At 35.7% G+C, this 20,928-nt stretch overlaps 1 protein-coding gene across 2 annotated transcripts in view; it reads right to left on the bottom strand.

The window, feature by feature from the left end:
• The window catches only part of LOC106877721 (cGMP-dependent 3',5'-cyclic phosphodiesterase), a 436,212-nt gene extending 415,605 nt beyond the window's left edge, over positions 1-20,607 (bottom strand). For both annotated transcript variants that reach the window (XM_089361766.1, XM_089361765.1), the window contains exon 1: positions 20,311-20,607. In XM_089361766.1, coding sequence (XP_089217892.1) covers positions 20,311-20,469 — 159 coding nt within the window. In that variant the 5' untranslated portion in view covers positions 20,470-20,607. The remainder of the gene's footprint in view (positions 1-20,310) is intronic.
• Between the last annotated feature and the right edge of the window lie 321 nt (positions 20,608-20,928).

The following is a 20,928-nucleotide window of genomic DNA, read 5'->3' as shown; positions in this document are numbered from 1 at the left end:
TATATATATATATGGCTGTGTGGTAAGTAGCTTGTTTACCAACCACATGGCACCTTGGGCAAGTGTCTTCTACTATAGCCTCGGGCCGACCAAAGCCTTGTGAGTGGATTTGGTAGACGTAAACTGAAAGAAGCCCGTCGTATATATATGTATGTGTGGGTATATGTTTGTGTGTCTGTGTTTGTCCTCCCCAACATCACTTGACAACCGATGCTGGTGTGTTTACGTCCCCGTAACTTAGCGGTTTGGCTAATGAGACCGATAGAATAAGTACTAGGCTTCCAAAGAATAAGTCCTAGGGTCGATTAGCTCGACTAAAGGCGGTGCTCCAGCATGGCCACAGTCAAATGACTGAAACAAGTAAAAGAGTAAAAGAGTATATATATATATATATATATATATATATATACATACATACATACATATACAACGGGCTTCTTCCAATTTCTGTCTACGAAATCCACTCACAAGGCTGTGGTCGGCCCGAGGTTATAGTAGAAAACACTTGCCCAAGGAGCCACGCAGTGGGACTGAACCCAGGACCATGTGGTTGGTAATCAAGCTACTTACCACACAGCCACTCCTGCTAACCAATGTTTATTTGCTTCTTTTTTTTTTCAGATAGTATGATTTCAAGACTTTTTGGCTGCTATTTCTAACAAGTTCAATGGCCATGTAGATGTCCCTTCACAGAGCTGCTATTCGTAAATGCCTAAGTTAAAGAGTGATATCATTAATATAGCCACGTGTAGTTATGTAAATGAGCTCCTGTCTTATGATAAAAAGAAGCAGTTCTACCACATATTTACTACTTCCAATCAGCTAAGCTGGTCTTCAACATAAAATTATAAAGAGATAATTAATTCTAACACTCTAATATACCTCATGACAAGGGTAATTAACAAATTCTCCTTCAGTCAGAAAGACTTGTCTGTATTTCCTTGTTATTTATAGATGAAAAACAAAATCACCTACACAAATAAGTGATCTCAGAACAACAAGAAACCTGTATAGATAATCCACAACATAGAGAGTTCATGGATGCCTGCTTGACTACATTTGTTTTGGAGACATCAGAATCATGTCTACTTCTAGCCTTGCCCCAACATGCTTCTTGTTATCATTTTATTCATCATTTCCATTTATATCAGATTGAGTAAAAAGTAAGCAACATTTTGAGCCATGAAGAATTTGTACTGGAATTTTGCAGAGTTTTGAAATTTTTTAAAGTATTTTTTTAATAAATTGTTTGATAATACAGACATAGACTTGTCCAAATGCATCAATAAATTAACATTGATATTTTTGTCGTTGTTACAATCATCTGAAATAGAACTGTTAAAGCGTGATATTTGAGCAATTTTGCTATATTCAACTTTAAAAAAAAGGACATAAAGCAGTTGAAATTGCTTGCGATATCAACAAAACATTTGATGAGGAAATGACCAGTGAGTGGTCAGCTCAAAAATGGTTTAAATGATTTTGCAGTGGAGACCTGAGCCTTAAAGATCATGAATGTAGTGGATGCCCATTTGTCATCGATGACGGTCAATTAAGGACCGTCATTGAGAAAGAGCCATGTAAAACCACTCGAGAACTGGCAAAAGAACTTCAAGTTAACCAGAAAACTGCCTGCAACCATTTGCATGCGATCAGAAAATCAAAAAAGTTCAACAAATGGGTACCACATGATTTGAATGAAAATCAGCAAATGTGCAGATACAAAATTTGCTTGTCACTTCTTCTCCATAACCAGACTGATCCTTTTCTCAACCGTATTGTAACTAGCGATGAAAAGTGGATTCTGTACAACAATAAAAAACATTCTTTGCAGTGGTTGGACCAAAATGAAGCACTGAAAACCTTCCCTAAACCTCAGCTCTTCAAAAAGAAGGTTATGGTGATTGTTTGGTGGTGAACTGCTGGACTCATCCACTATAACTTCTTAAAACCTGGAAAAACCATTACTGCAGAAACATATTGCCATGAAATTGTCAAAATAATGAAAAACTGCTACTCCTCCGTCCCAGACTAGTCAACAGAAGAGGGCCAATCATTCTTCATGACAATGCTCAACCACACGTTTCAGTAATGATGCTCCAGAAGTTGAGGGAACTTGATTACAAAGTTCTTCCCCAGCCAGCTAATTCCCCAGACCTGTCTCTTACCGACTTCCACTTTTTCAAGCAACTTGAAGGTTTCCTGCGAGAGAAGGAGTTCAAAAATCAAACCAGAGCTGAATGTGTATTCAAAGAGTTCATCAACTCCAGAACTCCAGATTTTTATGTTACTGGAATAAACAAACTTGTAACTCATTGGCAAAAATGTGTTGATTGTAATGGTACTTATTTTGATTAATAAAATTTCCACATTGTTGAAATATATTGTGACAAATTTCAATTTTCAAAACACTGCTAACTTTTAATTCAGCCTGATACTTGCTTTGACATCCTCTTCATCAGTTTATCTTCAAATATTGATAGATCTAAAAATGACTATTCGCTTGTGGACCTTTACAATCAAATGCAGAAGACTTCTCAGCAATACTGGGACAATATTAAGAGTACACATCCTCTGGTTAAATTACCTGCTGGGACAGATCAATGGCATAGAAATCCCCTGCTAGTTCAGCATTGCCAAATTCTGGTACCAGGCTTCATGTATTCCTTATCATTCCTCTGGGAAAGTTACTGAACAATGTTGACTGTGCATTGGAACAGCAGTGTACCAACCAATCTTATGTGGGTGTAGCAATCCTATGGATGGGTGGAGTAACCAAAGCTTGTCTTGCAAATTCAATGACAGTTGTTTTTACTTGTCATGTTGCAGTCAACAACCTCATTCGACATGTATTTATCCACATAAATTGTCAAACCTTTTGGCTTGAGCAGAAGCATCCAGCTTTCCCATGGCAGTACAAGAAATGTTTGTTCTAGGATGTAACAATGGTTGACATTTTCGGTGTATGTCACATTGCACAATCCTTGACTGAGAATACTTCAGCTTCATGTAAAACAAAGGTGAGGAAAAATCACAAATAACCATACTTGACCAACTGGTATCTTTTGCCTTTAGGATGTACATGGTCCTTCAATTGCTGTCTACTAAAAGTTGTTTGGCTGTTATTTCTCTGACACTTGCAATGATAAAAAAGAAGTTTCTTGGTTGTTTCAATAAATTTCAGTATCATCATTTGATCATGGAAATACCACCAGCATTATGGCTTGTACCAAGAATAGACAGTGCACTAAATACATGGACTTTTGCATTTTGCAACACTCTCAAGAAAAAAAAAAAAAAAAACTGTACCACTTTATTAAAACCAATCTTCAGTATAAAACCAATATTTCATATAGAAGATTGGTCTTATAATAAAGTGGTAGGGTTTTACTGACAGGCTCTCTCTCTCTCTCTCCCTCTCCCTCTGAAGGCAATGTTATACATTTATTTCACAAACACAGGCATCAAACAACAATGCTCATCAAGAGATTACAAGAACAAACAAGTAATTGTGACATACATACCTTCCATTCAGTCAATTCCACTTAATTGCAAACTGGATAATCATATAATTCAGTTAATTGCATAAATTTTCAAAATGCTGACACATTTATTATCAAACTTAGGTAAAACTGATTAGTTAATTGCATACACAAATGATGTCAACTGCATAAGTTAATTTCTGACGTAAATTGCTTAGGATATTTTTCTTTTTGATATGAATAAATTAATTCCGAAAATTTACATTTTTACAATTGATCGCAAAAGAATCAAATATATTTAAAATATTCTTGTCATTTCAGTGAATTAAAGACTATTGATGTTCACATTCTAGCGAATATGTAACTTATTTTTTAATTGCATAATGAAATTCTTTAATAAATAAATCTTCATTGTAGATAAAGTTTGTGAAAAGATAGTTTTCAATCAAGCAAGAATGGATACTATTTTGTTGTTTTCATTATCAATTACATTAGGTTGTGATTAATCTAGTTGAATTTAACCTGTATGATCTCAACTTTGGTTATCAGAATAGTTTAAAGTGTGTAAAAACTATTGCTGAAACATATGGATCTGGCTTAATTTGGGTAATTGAAAAATATCAAAAGGGAATTGAAAAATGCTCATAGTGGATAAGTCAAACATGGAACAATCAAATTATGTGTGCACAAAATATACTGTAAATAAACAAACAGCTTGTCCCTGTCTTAGTCTTATTTTCTCTTGTACAGTTGGCCTGTACATTGGACAGCAATACACTTGTATAGTTGCCTGCATCTTTCCAAGTGATGCTAAGCTGTTTCAGATCTTCTTAGGAAGGTGACACACCATGTCTTCTTGAGACTCCTTCTCTTTCTTCTTCATTCCTCAGGCGATTCCCATTGTATAGCTTGTCTTGGGTATTCATCCTTTTAGCAGTCGAGAAACATGACATGCAAGTCTCACTCTTCTCCCTGCCACAATTTCCTGCAGGCTGCACACATTGGCTCTTCTCATAACGCCAGAGTTTGTGATTCTGGCCTCATAAATGATCTTAGTTATTTTGCATACACACCACTGGTAGAATGCATTCAAACACTGAGTGATCTTGGCAGCCATTTTCTCCAAGTTTCTCCTGCTTTTTAATATAATCCATACGTCTGTAACAAGGCCACAATATCTTATTATTGATTATATGTTAAAACCTTATTATTTATCACCTCCTATGTAAATTTAGTTACCTGCATATGTGAATAAATTGCATAAGAATTTCATTAACAAAGGTTATATGATTATGCGTAATCTACATAGAGGAAGAATACATGAATAATAATTTACTAAATATATAATGGGATATTGAAATTTTAGATAAAAAGTAAGAGATCTTAAGGTGACTTTGTAAATAGATAAAACAAGTGTGCATTAAATGAAGGAATAGCATGTAGACAAAAGACTAATTATCTACCAATATTTTTATCTATTAGTATTATCTTTTACTTGTGTCAGTCATTGGAACATGACCCTTCTGGGGCACCATCTTGAAGGGTTTAGTCAAACAAATCAACCCCTGTACTTCTTTTCCTTTTTTTTTAGTCTGATACTTATTCTATCAGTCTTTTTTTTTTTTTTTTGCTGAACTGCTAAGTTACGAGGATGTGAACTAAACAACACCAGTTGTCAAGCAGTTGGATGGGAGACAAACCAAAAGAAAGAAAGAAAGGAAGAAAGAAAGAAAGAAAGAAAGAAAGAAAAAAAGAAAGAAAGAAAGGAAGGAAGGAAGGAAGAAAGAAATAGACAGACAGACAGTCAGACAGACAGATAGATAGATATACAGATAGACAAACATACAAGCAAATAAACAGATGCATACATACAGTGACACATACACACACACATACATACATCTTAAGATGTAAAGGAAGATGGCTGATATAAGATACTTCCCTTCACAACCTTGCTACAAAGTAGGTGGTTGGTCAAAATTTACTCTAAAATCAAAAGAGAAAGAGAAGAACTAGCATACATACATATGTACATATGTATGTACATACACACCTACAACATACATGAATTCATATTCATACCAATAATAATTAAAGCACTAGGTTTTGTTAGTAAATGCTTAAAGGAGAATCTGGATAAACTGGGGTTTTCAGAGAGAGAAATTGACCAGTTGATTCATACAAGTGCAATCTGTGAGTGGAACAGTAAAAATATGCAAGACTTTTCTCAAGTTCCAAATGTGAATTTGTCTGTGTTAACTACATCTCAAAGATGGAGCCTTGTATCTTTGTTGGAAACTGGTTCCCTCCTCAGTGGAAGGTTTATAATAATTACAAAATAGAAGAGACATACATGTATGAGTGTATGAATATATATGCAACAGGCTTTCACAGAGTTTGTCTACCAAATTCACTCACAAAGCATTGTTCAACCCAGGGCAAAAGTATAAGACACTTGCCTAAAGTGCTGTGCAGTGGGACTGAATTCCACATCACATGGTTGCAAGGTGAGTTTCTTAACCACACAGCCACGACTGCACCAATATTTCTTTTTCTGGCAGAGAGAAGTCTTTCTTACATATTTCACTGCACCATAGACTTTTCAAGTATTCAATATCCAGGTAATACAGATGAGCATGCCAAAAGGAATCTTGTTCAAAGTTTTTGCCAAAGAGTTTTGATGTTGCTCTAGATAACTAGATTTTTCTTTGTTTTGAAGATCTAGGTGAACAGTCTATCAGATTTTTCAGCTTCTACAACAAAAATTATAATTGGAAAATAAACTAAAGGCTATTTTCCCCACCAAAAGTATGTTTAACAAAACCAAAGACTCATACATGGATATGAGAAAGAAGAAAATAAATAAATAAATAAATAAATAAATAGATAAGCTTTATCATAAAGAATTTCAAACTCAGAATTAATATTTAGGAAGAATAGCTCTTTCGGTGCACCTACTTTCACCATTCTTAAGAGGTAATGCATTCACCGTTTTGACAGCAGGACTATGAAATATTTGTCTGACTCATTGTAATATATTTCTCAATAAATAATTTTATTAATTACAAACATATATATGTGTTTGAGTATATGCACATATATATATATAAAAATTTATATATATATATATATATATATATATATATATATATATATATATATATTTATATACATATATATCTACAAATACACACACACACACACACACACACACACACACACACACATATATATATATATATATACTCATATGTATATCTATATCTATCTATCTATCTATATGCTAGCATGGAAAGCGAACGTTAAACGATGATGATATATATATATATATATATATATATATATATATATATATATATATAGTGTTTGCCATCATAGTAATTAGTTGCAGTTTTTACAATGTTTTTACGATATTTCAGCTGTCAATAATATCTAACAAAAAGTCATAAAAACGAAACAAACTTGGATAAGATCTTCTATATTTAAATAAATATGGTTGTTATTAGAAGGGTTATTCATCCGTAAGACTTTTGCACAAGATACACAAACGATGCTAACACAATGTTACCTGCAATTCTAAATATAAACACTTCCTAAATTATACAGCACAGTAGAACTAGTTTAACTAATTTAAATATGAGAAACAGATTAAATGAATTGTGATGATGATGATGATGATGAGGATGATGGTGGTGGTGGTGATGATGTGGCTACTGGTGAGGATATGTAACATCTTTCACAGATAACATATATTTACAACTGCAGTAACAAATATTAGATAATCCTATAACAGTGAACTTAACTGAAAAATATCATGTCCTTACAAAAACAATTGGTATTATCTTTTTGCCCAGCTTTTCTTTATTAATCATCAGTGTTCTAATGTCCACTTTTCCATGCTTGCATGGGTCAGACAGAGTTTACTAAGGCAGATTTTCTAGGCCTGAATGATCTTCCAGTCATCAGCTTTAACCTGTTTCCAGGCAACATATTTTACCCTGTAGCCACATGTTTTTTGCAGAATATTGGAAAAGAATGATATTATTTACACCAATCACATGATATCCAGACAAAGAAACATGTACACACACTAACACACATATATTGTTCAGTTTTGATCTTTAAGTTACATCTTTTGGATGGGATTCATTGGCATTGATGTTTCTGGGTCTCAGAGGATTTGGGGGTCTTCTAACATCAGACCCTCTTGCCCAGTTAACACAGCTGGGGGTTGATCAGGTACCAGCTTGCATCTCCATATCAACAAACCAATAGTCTCCCCGCTTTATCCAAATCCACTTAGTGACCTTCTCTGCAGTTTTAGTGATGGAATTCATAACCCTCCTCTTTGCTGCACCAGCAACTCCAAGCCCAGCCAGAGCTTTGTAGAATGAACACCATCCCCCCACACACTCACATACACACACACTCACATACACACACACACTCACACAACAGGCCACTTTCAATTTCTGTCCATCAAATTCACTCACAAGGTTTTGGTTGGCCCAGAGCTATAGTAGAAGATACATACTTACCCAAGGTGCCATGCAGTGGGACCAAACTTGAAACCCTGTATTTGGGAAGCAAACTTCTCAACCAAACAGCTCTGCTTGCACCAATTAATTAATTATTCAGATCAAAGTGAGGCAATGACATTAAAACAGACAGTAGAGAGGTTGACTGAATACTTTACAATAAATAGATCTTTTGTTTGACCTTTATGGATTTGAACCTACTCAGATCAATTTTAACTTACAGAGACCAATAAAAGTCTCTGTGCAGGTGTGTGGCTTAGTGGTTAAGGTGTTGGATTCATGATCGTAAAATTATGGTTTCAATTCCTGGACCAGATGATGTATTGTGTTCTTGAGAAAAACCACTTCATTTTATGTTGTTCCAATCTACTTAGCTGGTAAAAATGAGTAATCCTGCAGCAGACTGGCATCCCTTCCAGAGAAACCAGGAAAGTGACCCTGTATTCCTTACAGAGAAATGTGGACTAACCAATAAAAGTGTACCTTTTATTCATGACTGGAAAATCTGGGAAGTCTTTTAAGCAATTTTATGCCAAGTTGCACATAAAATTAGCAGAGCAAAAGGATGAACTGATGTTCAAAAGCACTGGTGAATAAACAAAGTATCTCCTATTAGCAGAAGCTCCATTAACCAGACAAGTCATTAGAAAGTATAAAATCTATAATGAAATTTGTTAAAAGGCTTTCCACTCATGTAAACAATAACATCTGAAGCTAATTCTCAGAGTAAATCTGTTTAATTGTGCTACTATTATTTCTTACTTTGTTCTTTTGATTGCAGTAAAATTCTTTGTTTTTAAGCTTTGCATCAATAGAAACTTGCTATTTTGTACTTAGAATAGATCTCCTCTGCAATTAACTGAAAATAATCTACATACATACACAGAATATTACGTTGGCATCTCGACCTACTCACATACTTTCTATGAAAGCCATTCAGCATACCAATTCAGAGCAAGAACCCCAAGCTTATAGAACATAATTGATCACTTGATTGTTAATTACAATTTTGTGTCCAAATCCAAGAAAGTTAGGGGTTGTGAATCCATACGCCATTGAAACCGGGAAACCAGGCCCATGAGCCTGGCTAGGCTTTAAAAGGGCGCATTTATTTATTTATTTTACATTCTGAGCTAGAATTCCGCTGAGGTGACTTTGCCTTTAATCCTTTTGGAGTCAATAAAATAAATACCAGTTGAGCACTGGGGTTGATGTAATCAACTTACTCCCTCCTCATTAGTATAGTTAGAGGGGGCAGAGGGAGCAATCTGCACTGGGTGGCACCAATTTTGGGCCTGCTGTAATCAATATGTATTTTTTGTAGGGGCCTGATGGGTGGAAAACCGAGGGGCCATCCCAAGTGGCACACACTCTAGCTACGCTAGTGCCTCTTCTCTGAAATTGCTGGCCTTGTGCTGCAATTGGAAACCAATATTTTTCTAAATCTAGTGAATGCAATGTTTCAAGAACATCAAGTTCAGTACAACCTCTGCTCTTCAAATATTCTACTTGTTAATGTTCAAACCATCTAGATCTGGCCTCTCACACCTACCATACAACATCAATCAAAACATAAACAATCACAGTATCAAAATCTCACAGCTATGAGATAACGTATAATTAATTCAAAACAATATGAATAAATAAACATTACAGTTGACAAAATAATCTGAATGCTAAAGAGTTTTAAATGTGGACAGACAAAGTGGAATCACAAGGAATTTCAAGATGTGTCAAATTTTCTGGCATACAAACGGAATTTTTCAGACCAAAATTTACAACCTAAAAAGGTAGATCGACTTAGACACCAAGACAACTTTGGAGGACCATTTGAAATGCAGCAGGATTCAGAAAGATAACGAAGATGTTCTATATTTAAGAGATGAGGAATTATGAACATTATTTACATTATTTACAATTGACAGATATTTGTCCTCATCTTGTTTGTTGTTCCCCAAGACACCTGATGAAGGCTGGAGGGTATATCAGCCGAAACATTGTGTTAACAACAAACAAGATGAGGACAAATATCTGTCAAATGTAAATAATGTAAATGATAATGAAGATGTTTGAATGTTTACAGTACATGTTTACATTATATACTAAGTCAACTGGTATGATGGAAAATATGGTATAAGAGTAGACTTACATGTAATAAGTTACCAAGGTATTTGTCAGTCTTGACTACTGTCTTCCAGATCTCAGACACAACTTCTTGGATGGTGATGAATTACAAGACCACTGTTTGTAGACTTGATAACACAGGTGTTTGTATTACTACCATTATATTACTTACACCTATTTTAGTTGTCCCAGGTGAATAAAATTATGATAAATTAATGAAATTTAAAGTCAGAAAACTGAAGTAATAAACTAATCACAGTAACACTTCAATACAGAGTTCTGTTAACTTGACCACATGTTTGCTAAATAATATTTACAACAGCAGAACTTAGGCACTTACGTCCAAATTGCAGGCTGCCAATAGACAAACCACGAGAGGGAAACGTCCCAAAAGTATAGACATTAAGAATATGGTTATCTTCCTCTCATCACTATAAACATTAATAGGTCAGCTTTTCCTCACTAGAAACTTAGTTTGACTTTCATTTACGCCCACAACAGAAAACCGATGGAAAAATAATAGATAAATATATATTCAGAAATTAATAATGGAAAGGCTTCTGAAAGTTAAAACCTAATACTTTCCAGCCTACTTTAATTATAGACATCATGTCTATCATATATACACATTAAATTAACCTATTTTGTTTGATTTAACTATTAATCCATCTTAAACTTTCTTAAGTGCTTTCTGAAGAAATATAGCAACATCACTTCACCCTCATTCATAAATAGTGATTGGCAAATGTGTATGTACATCCACCCATGTGCATACAAACTATAGAATGGTTGAGGAGTAGGGGGAGTATAGGAAGGAAGTAAGAAAAAGAGCAAGTAGATGGTTTATATTTCCTTGAATGATAAACTTCAAGTAGGACATAATTTATCTGCGTCTTTAGGAAAAAAGAAAAAAAAAACAAAAAAACAATTAGAATTATCATTTAAATAGAAACCCAATTTTGTCAAGATTTTGGTATTGTGAAGAAGTACTAATTAATAACTAAGAGACAATACCAAAATGACATGTCAAGTGGTGAATTGTTAACAAGTGGCTAGAGGGGAAAGAGAAAACAATCTTATGATATTGGACAACCAAAAAGGTACCATTTTTTGGTCTCTTTCTTTCTTATTTCCTAGATGCCTCCTCATGGTTTCTCACACTTCTAAAAATAGTAACCAAATTCCCTCAAAGGAAAGAACACATGAGACAATGTAGTCTCATATTCCTTTAAAATGATGAAATTATCAAAACCAGAGTGCCTTTCATCATAGGTCAATTCATTTAGGATTGATCTTGGACTAAATGACACCACACTATGAGAATATAATAACGGTTTCATATTTTGGCACAAGGCCAGCAATTTCAGTTGAGTGGTTGTGAGGTAGGAAGTTTGCTTCCCAACCACATGGCTCCAGATTCAGTCCCACTACATGGCATCTTGGGCAAGTATCTTCTACTAAAGCCTTGGGCCAAACAAAGCTTTGTGAGCAGATTTGGTAGATGGAAACTGAAAGAAACCCAGCATATATATACATATTTATGTGTGTGTGTGTGTGTGTGTGTGTGTGTGTGTGTGTGTGTGTGTGTTTGTCCCCCACCCCACCACTACTGCTTGACAGCCAGTGTTGGTGTCTTTACACCCCTGTAACTTAGTGGTCCAGCAAAAGACACCAATGAAATAATTACCAAGCTTAAGAAGTAAAACAAGGTACTGATTTGTTCGACTAAAATTCCTCAAGGCAGAGCCCCAGCATGGTCGCAATCTAATGACTGAAACATGTGAAAGATAAAAGATAAGAAAATATGATAGATACTTGAATAATAAACCTTGATGAGATTAGGTCGTTTATGATGGTTTGGACTGATAATCTTCAAAATAGGCAAAAGAAACCACCACTATTACTACCACCACTGCCACCATTTTTCTAAGCTTGCATAGGCAGAATTTGTGAAGACAGATTTTCTGTGACCAGCTGCTCTTCCTATCACCAACATTCACTTGTTTCCAACAAGGTAATATATTTCTGCATGGTTGGACAGATTCTCATAGAAGGTTAGAAATGAATGACACTACTTGCTTGAGGGTGACAACACTGAGGGTGAGAGCAAGTGCTTGAAGTGGAGAAGAAGAAAAGCGATGATCAATAATGATGATGATGGTGATAATGATGATGATGGTGATAATGATGATGATCTGAGCAAAGAAACTGGTATTGTTATTTCAACATAAATAATTTAACATAAATAAGGAAACTTTTATTAGCTCTGTTTCTAAATTTCTATTCTCAGTTCATAAAGTTGCAAAGATCTGAATAAATTGCAAAACTATATAATCAATAGCCTCGTTAAATTTGTAATATCCTACTAAAACAGTAGAATTGAAGGAAACTAAAAGTGGTCTGCATCATCAAATGGTAATGTAAAAGAGTTCAAACAGTAGAGTTAATTCTATGTTTTGGTAAAGAAACTCAAAGCATAACATTTATTCCACAGTTTGAACTTCATGTAATATCCTATTTATAACATATTTAATGATACCACCCAGTTGAAATTATTAATGTCAATAAATTACTAATACTGTCTCCAAATCTATCAATAAATACAAGCGCGATATTAATGAGGATATTTCAATTAAAAGAGCCGACTACAACAAACTTTTAGATTATTTCTTTAATTGTGCATGATAATTATGATTATTGGCAACAGTAAAAAATAATGATGATGATGATGATGATGATGATGATGATGATAATGGCAGTCGTGGTGGGGACATTAAAAGAAAACAAAAAAGAACAAAATGATGAAGATTATGATGATGATGATGATAACGCTAATGGTGGTGGTAGCTGTGGTGATACTTGTGGTGATGGTGGTGGTGGCGATGCTTGTGGTGATGTGGTGGTAGTAATGCTTGCGGTGATAGTAGTGGTGATGGCAGCAATGTATGTAAGGACATTTAAAGAAAACAAAAAGCAGTGATGATGATGATGATGATGATGATGATGATAATGATGATGATGATGATGATGATGATAATGGCAGTCATGGTGGGGACATTAAAAGAAAACAAAAAAGAACAAAATGATGAAGATTATGATGATGATGATGATAACGCTAATGGTGGTGGTAGCCGTGGTGATACTTGTGGTGATGGTGGTGGTGGCGATGCTTGTGGTGATGTGGTGGTAGTGATGCTTGCGGTGATAGTAGTGGTGATGGCAGCAATGTATGTAAGGACATTTAAAGAAAACAAAAAGCAGTGATGATGATGATGATGATGATGATATGATGGCAGTGGTGTTGGTGTTGTTGTTGTTGTTGGTGGTGGTGATGGTGGAGGGCAGCTAAATAAAACATAAAAGAACAAGATGATGATGATGATGATAATGATGATGATGATTACGTCAACGGAATGACAAGGCAACAATAATAACGACAATGCAGCTGATAGTGTTGCGCAATCAATTCCGTAACCAGGTAACGTTTTGACTAAAAATTTAATCAAGGTGAAGTTAAAATACAAAAAGAAAAAGAAGAAGAAGAAACAAGGATGCCAAACAAAAGAAGATTAATACTAGCTCCTTCAGTCCATCAGTATGAGATCAGAAAAGTTTGCTGATTTTAAAACCTAATCTCTTTAGATTACTATGTACCAGGTGACAGTTAGTGAGTTGCTTTAGCTAAGGTAGAGAAAAGTGATTTGAACAATATAAATATAATAATAATAATTATAATAATAATAATAATAATAATAATAATAATAATAATAATAATAATAATAATGATGATGAGATAGAGAATAGGAAACCAGACATAGTCTTAATTGAGGAAGAAAACAAACTATGCTGGATCATAGACATAGCATGCCCAGCTGACAACAAGGTATGCGATAAGGAAGAAAGAAAAGTCGAGAGATATGACAGGTTAGCTTGGGAAGTTAAGCAGTTGTGGTCGATGAAAAAGGTAGCAGTAGTACAAATAATTGTTGGAGCCCTGGGAACAATGAGCAAAGATCTCGAGAAGTACGTGGAACAAATAGGGGCTGCAAAAAGGGTGGGTCACTTGCAGAAAACAGCACTGCTTGGAACCGCTTGAATACTCCGGGAGGTGCTCGAAAAATAAGAGGTGTTACCTTAGTTTACTGGTAGTGAACAGTTGACACTGTAGTACATCTCCAGCATTAGAAGCTGTGCAAAGGCAATAATAATAATAATAATAATAATAATAATAATAATAATAATAAAGTTATGGGGCATGAGGAAAGTAATGGTGATACCTGTGATAATTGGAGTATTAGGAGCAGTTTCCAAGGGTTTTGAAAAACATTAAGAATATTGGAACTACAGTTCACATTCTAAGGAAAGTATTGTCTCTTTGAGTCACAGGAGAAGGCACTACTTGAAGCCTTTGGTGATTTGTTATTGCCTGCTTTCATGTAAAGCATAACCGGTAATTAAGAGAGTTTCTTTTTTTATTTTTTTCTTTATTGCCCACAAGGGGCTAAACATAGAGGGGACAAACAAGGACAGACAAAGGGATTAAGTCGATTATATCGACCCCAGTGCGTAACTGGTACTTAATTTATCGACCCCGAAAGGATGAAAGGCAAAGTCGACCTCGGCGGAATTTGAACTCAGAATGTAAAGGCAGATGAAATACCACTAAGCATTTCGCCCGACGTGCTAATGTTTCTGCCAGCTCACCGCCTTTCAATTTCTGTCTACCAAATCTACTCACAAAGCTTTGGTCAGCCCAAAGTGCAACGCAGTGGGACTGAACCTGGAACCATGTGGTTGCAAAGCAAGCTTCTTACTTACCACACAGCCACTCCTGCATTTGTAGACTCTGTTCCATCTTAGCACTCCACACCCAAACCCTATTATCACACAAACCACACATCCTGTTCTTGTCCGAAGCACAAATACATCATCCTATTTCTCCTACCAAGGTTACACTCTAAATTGAAACTTCACTCTGAAACTAGTGTCCACACACTGAGAACCCATTTTCCCAGCTATTCACTTCTTTCAACAGAATAGCAGCACCTCTACTGCTTCCCAAATTCTAGCTAGCCACAAATGTTTGCTAATTTCTTGTCCTGCATCAAAAGGACATCAATCTCATTTCACTCCTCTCTGAAGTAAGACATTATCATCAGCATTCACATTTCTTTCATACTAACTTTGGTAGTGCCATCCTGAAGACTCTGAAACAGTTAATATCATTCTTAACACGAACACGTGCAGCCATGGCTGTGTGGTAAGAAGCTAGCTTCCCAACCACATGGTTCTAAGTTCAGTCTCACTGCATGACACCTTGAACAAGTGTCTTCTATTGTAGCCTTGATGTACACAGATGTACACACAACACACACAAACACACACATACACAAATACACACACAAACACACACACACACAGCCACAAACGCAGAAAATACACATACACACTCATATATATATGTAAGGTGCAGGCATATGTGTGTGGCTAGAAGTTTGCTTCCGAAACACACGATTCTGTTTCATTTCTACAGAGCGTGGCACCTTGGTTAAATGCCTCTGAGTGGATTTGGTAGATGGAAACTGAAAGAAGCCCGTCCTACAGATATGTGTGCGTCTGTGTCTATATGTGTGTGTCTTTGTTAACCTACTGCTCGACAACCGGTGTTGGTGCCTTTATGTCTCCGTCACATAGCACTTCGGTAAAAACAATTCGATAGAATAAATATCAATTTTACAAAAAAAAAAAAAGAAGGACTCGGGGTGGATTTGTTCGACTAAAAACCTTCAAAACGGTGCCCCAGCGTAGCCGCAGTCTAATGACTGAAACAAGTAAAATAATAAAAGAATATTTACACGCTTAGTTTAGAATAGGGGCAGCTGATGAAGGAAATATTCTCTATGTGGCCTGTTTGTTTTCTTTGCTCTGTTTATGTTCTGTTTTTCATTTTGTCCACGTTTTTTTTTGTGACGTCCTGTACCCAGATATGCATCTATATATACATGTAGATGTAGGTATGTACATACATGTACGTATATATGCATATACTCACATATTATTTGTATTATATATATATATATATATATATATATATATATATATATATATATATACATACATATATATATATGTGTGTGTGTGTGTGTGTGAATAAAAATAAAAATATACAAAAACGGGTTTTGTATGATCGTGTATAGAGGAATATATTATCTAAAAGAGTTCCAACTCTGTTTTTTATGTTTTATTTATATTCTTATAAAATTAATATAAATAGTAAAATGAAATGAAAAAAAAACAGAGTTGGAACTCTTTTAAATAATATATATATATATATATATATATATATATATATATATATATATATATATATATACGCGCGCGCGAGCGCATACGCATGCATTCACGCACACGCACACTCAAACACACGCACGCATAATTTTATCAGTACCGACTTAGGATGTTTCGCCAGTCGTCAGTTTGGACGATAACCTGCTTAAAGTTAAAAATCACTGTCAATAAAGGGATTATTAAAATTAAATTGTAGTGTCCTTTCTTCAGCCAATGTTTACTAATATTATCCTTTTACACACACACACACACACACACACTTATATATATGTATGTTTGTAAGCAATTGAAAGTAAAGACTTCGATATAAACAAGAGAGTACCTAACCCTAGTCCCTTAATTTCTTGATATAGTCGATAAGGTACTTTTAGACCTGGCGGAGTCCAACCTTCTCCAGGTCTACTAGAGCTGATTTCCTCCAGAAGGGAGGAAAAGACAGATAGAAAAAAAAAAAGAAAAAGAAAATGAGAGAAAAAGAGGAATCGTCCGCGACACAGGAGTGGTACTTTATTCATCGATCCCGAAAGAATGAAAAAAAAAAGTTGACTTTAGCGAGATTTGAACTCAGAGAGTAGCGAGTCGGGACGATAACTGCAAATCAACTTATTCGACGAAGTAATAATTCTGTCAGTCGGCCGCTTTAAACAGGAGAATATCCGATATCAAAAATTAAGTGTCAAAAATGTTAATTTAAGTGTATGTAACTTATCGGTTCGACAAAATAGACCGATAGAATAAGTAACAGGTTTAAGAAAATATGTACTGGGGTAGATTCGTCCGTCAAAAACCTTCCAGCAAAACTGGATGACTGAAACAAGTAAAATATCTATCTATCTATCTATCTATCTATCTATCTATCTATCTATCTATCTCACTCTTTCTCATCCTTACATCTGCACACACACACACACACACACATTATTTTATTGTTTCTTTTATTTGTTTCAGTTATTTGACTGCGGCCATGCTGGAGCACAGCCTTTAGTCGAACAAATCGACCCCAGGACTTGTTCTTTGTAAGCTTAGTACTTATTCTATCGGTCTCTTTTGCCGAACCGCTATGTTACGGGGGACGTAAACACACCAACATCGGTTGTCAAGCGATGATGGGAGGACAAACACATACGCAAATATATACACATACATACATACATATACGACGGGCTTCTTTCAGTTTTCGTTTACCAAATCCACTCACAAGGCTTTGGTCGGCCCGAAGCTATAGTAGAAGACACTTGCCCACGATACCACGCAATGGGACCGAACCAGGAACCATGTGGTTAGTAAACAAGTTACTTACGACACAGTCACTCCTGCGCCTATATATATATATATATTCACCCCACCCACCCCTTATATCTGTGCCCTTTTCCTTTCCCATTACGTAAGGGACTTCGAAGGACGGTTACTCCAAAACTCCGTCAAAAATAACGTTTGCATTAATGAATTCCGTCCCTAACCGTAACCCTAACCCTAAAACCCTAACCCTGGCATATATATATACGTAAAGATGACGGGCAGCCACACAATTTCCGTTTAACTAAATTCTTCACAGGGCATTTGTCAACCCAAAGCTACGTATGTAACAAGGCGCTTGCTCAAAGGGCAATGCGATGGGATCGAACCTGGAACCATGTAGTTGAGAAGCTAACTTCTAAACCACACAGCTATATATTTTGCTCAAACTCTCCTTCCCAGATTTGCCACAAGAGAAACAGATATTTCCTCAACAGCTATCGATTCTCACATGTTCAAATTGTAGATCAATAACATCGATGTGGACAGCATTGATTCAGTAATGAACGTGCTTCGACTTTGCGGGGGTGGGATGGGGAAGGGAAGAGGGGATTCATTCTACGTAGCTAAAATTTCCATTAAGAGACAACCTAAATTTTGGAAAGTGAAAAAACACATTACAAGCAAGCCCCTAAAAAAATTTTTTTTTAATTTTAAAAAAGCAGGATCATGGCGGGAAAACCTTTAAATTATAAATCTGTTCTACCAGAATTAATCTGGTACCGAATGCTGTTGGCACTGCACTTTGCGTAGAATAAAATTTTTAATAACAGATCCCTTCAAAGAAAACACACCAACAGAAATCAGTAGATTTTGGAGATTTGTCCTTCGAAGTCCCATACATCCTCCCCCCTCATGTTTTTTTTTTTTTAGCATTTCTGTGTTTCATAACAACGAAAATTACGATTCTAAAAAAACAAAAAAATAAACAAATATATTCCAAAAGTTCAATTTATTATTTTACTCATTCACCCCACCCACCCCTTATATCTGTGCCCTTTTCCTTTCCCATTATGTAAGGGACCTCGAAGGACGGTTATTCCAAAACTCCGTCAAAAATAACGTTTGCGTTAGGGAATTCCGTCCCTAACCGTAACCCTAACCCTAAAACCTTAACCCTAACCCTAAAACCTTAACCGTGACACTAAAACCCTAACCCTAACACCGTAGTGAAGATCGTGCAAGTGTTACAGAAAAGGCCGATCTTTGGTAAAGATCGCCGAAGACACTTTTTACGGAAAAGGCCGATATTTAGGACTCGTACCGAAAGATCGCCTACCGCCTTTCTATCAATTAATTTTTAAAATAATGAAGAATTTATTAAATAACTTTTTCATTATTAAGCTGGTTTCTGGAACAAATTAACATAAAAATTTGATGGAAGATTATAATTTAGATCAGTTGAAAACAGTATGTTTGCATCATAGAACCAAGGGAGGTCCCAGGCAGGTTGGCATCAAACGGGTTAAATAAAGACGGGATTATCAGGACTGGCGTGAATGTCTTTCAACATAGACGTTCTTGATAAGAGCTGACCTGGGGTTAAACAACAACAGCAACATCAATTAATTGGGACATATTTTGTTAATCAAAAACGTCTCGCTGTAGATTAATACACCGGAAGTATTCCCGAACCAGTGACTTTCATACAAAATTATCAGTAGCTGAAGGGTTCTGTATAAACATCATTAAATTATGTTTAGATTATTGTAACAAACTCCGAAGAACATGAACTAGGTAAGGTCCAAGCAAGCCGATACAAACATGTGGTTTCAATACTCGATAGAAGCTATTTCACATCATATTGTTTATAACCTTTCTGAAAGGTATAAACATCAACACATCTCGTTCCCTCATCATCTACCGTTATGCTCTGTGAAAAGGAATTATTTTAAGACAGGGGTTTTCAAACTTTTTGACTTGCGGACCCCTTTATATTTCAGGCTTTACCTTAGGGACCCCCTTATAAACGCTTATGAAATTTATACATAAATATTTGCTTAATATAACATATATTTTTACATTTATTTATTTAACAGTATTTATCAAAATAGGTTTATTGTCAATTAAAAGATTTCGATTAAAAAAACATATATAAAATCAAATTGCCCATAAAAAGTATTTGCTGTCCACGGACCTCCTGTCTTGTCCTTGCGGATCCCCTGTGGTCCGCGGACCACAGTTTGAAACCCCCTGATGTAGTCGGCCGGATCAGCTCTTTGATTTCTTAGATTTAGAGGAAAAAAATACAAGAGGCTATTTGTTGTGACGATCATGCCGTTCACAAGGATATACCGCCAAGGGAAGCGAATTGGCTCGAAGCAGAAACGAAACTGAAACAAAATATTAATAAAATGTCAAATAAGGGATTTCACAGAATTCGAAGAAACTAGTGATGGTCCGAGTTAGCAGATCGTTTTGGATCGACAGAGCAGTACTAGTTTCTTGAATACAATTGAATAAAATATGGTTTTAGCCTTGTTATATGAGGTAAACAGAAAGGAAAAAGTTATTAAAGTTACCTGTTGGAGATGTTCTGTCATGTTATTGCTGCTGTTGTTTATATTTTCATGTCGGCGGCCAACGTTGACTCTGTCGTCTGCCTGCCGACATTTAAACCAGTCTTTGTTACGATAATAGAGGTAAGTAGCTACCAGTGTATGTCCTAGAACAATGCCCATCTTTTGGGTTTTATTTTTCACTAATTAACCTCTGTTTTTCACTGGAAGTTAGTTGTGGGACTGTTCATATATATTATTTGTGGTGTCTGCCAAAAGAAACGGGACGGTAGAAAGATAGAGTTCAGTGTGGATACCAAGGCAGACTCACCTTCGGACACACCGACACTCCACCACCATCAACTACCACCGAGTAGCACAAGCATAGCAACAACAACACTCCTTTCATTCACTGCTACTTTTACTTCCACTCACACTCCTCGTCCTCTTAATACGATACATATTTGTTGATCTTTCTCTCTCTATCTAACTTTAGCTGTATCTCTCTTACTTGTTTATTATCCCGTAATCCTTCCACCCTCGCTTTTCTCATAATAACGCAACCTTTCTCTATATCTGACACACTCATTCTCTCTCTCTCTCTCTCTCACGCTTACTCCTTCTTCTTCTTCTCTCGTTCTC

This window comes from Octopus bimaculoides, chromosome 13 (genome assembly GCF_046866305.1).
Source record: "Octopus bimaculoides isolate indiv1 chromosome 13, ASM4686630v1, whole genome shotgun sequence".
NCBI lineage: Eukaryota > Metazoa > Mollusca > Cephalopoda > Octopoda > Octopodidae > Octopus > Octopus bimaculoides.
The sequence above is the reverse complement of the archived record's forward strand: the minus strand, read 5'-3'. Positions and strand labels throughout refer to the sequence as shown.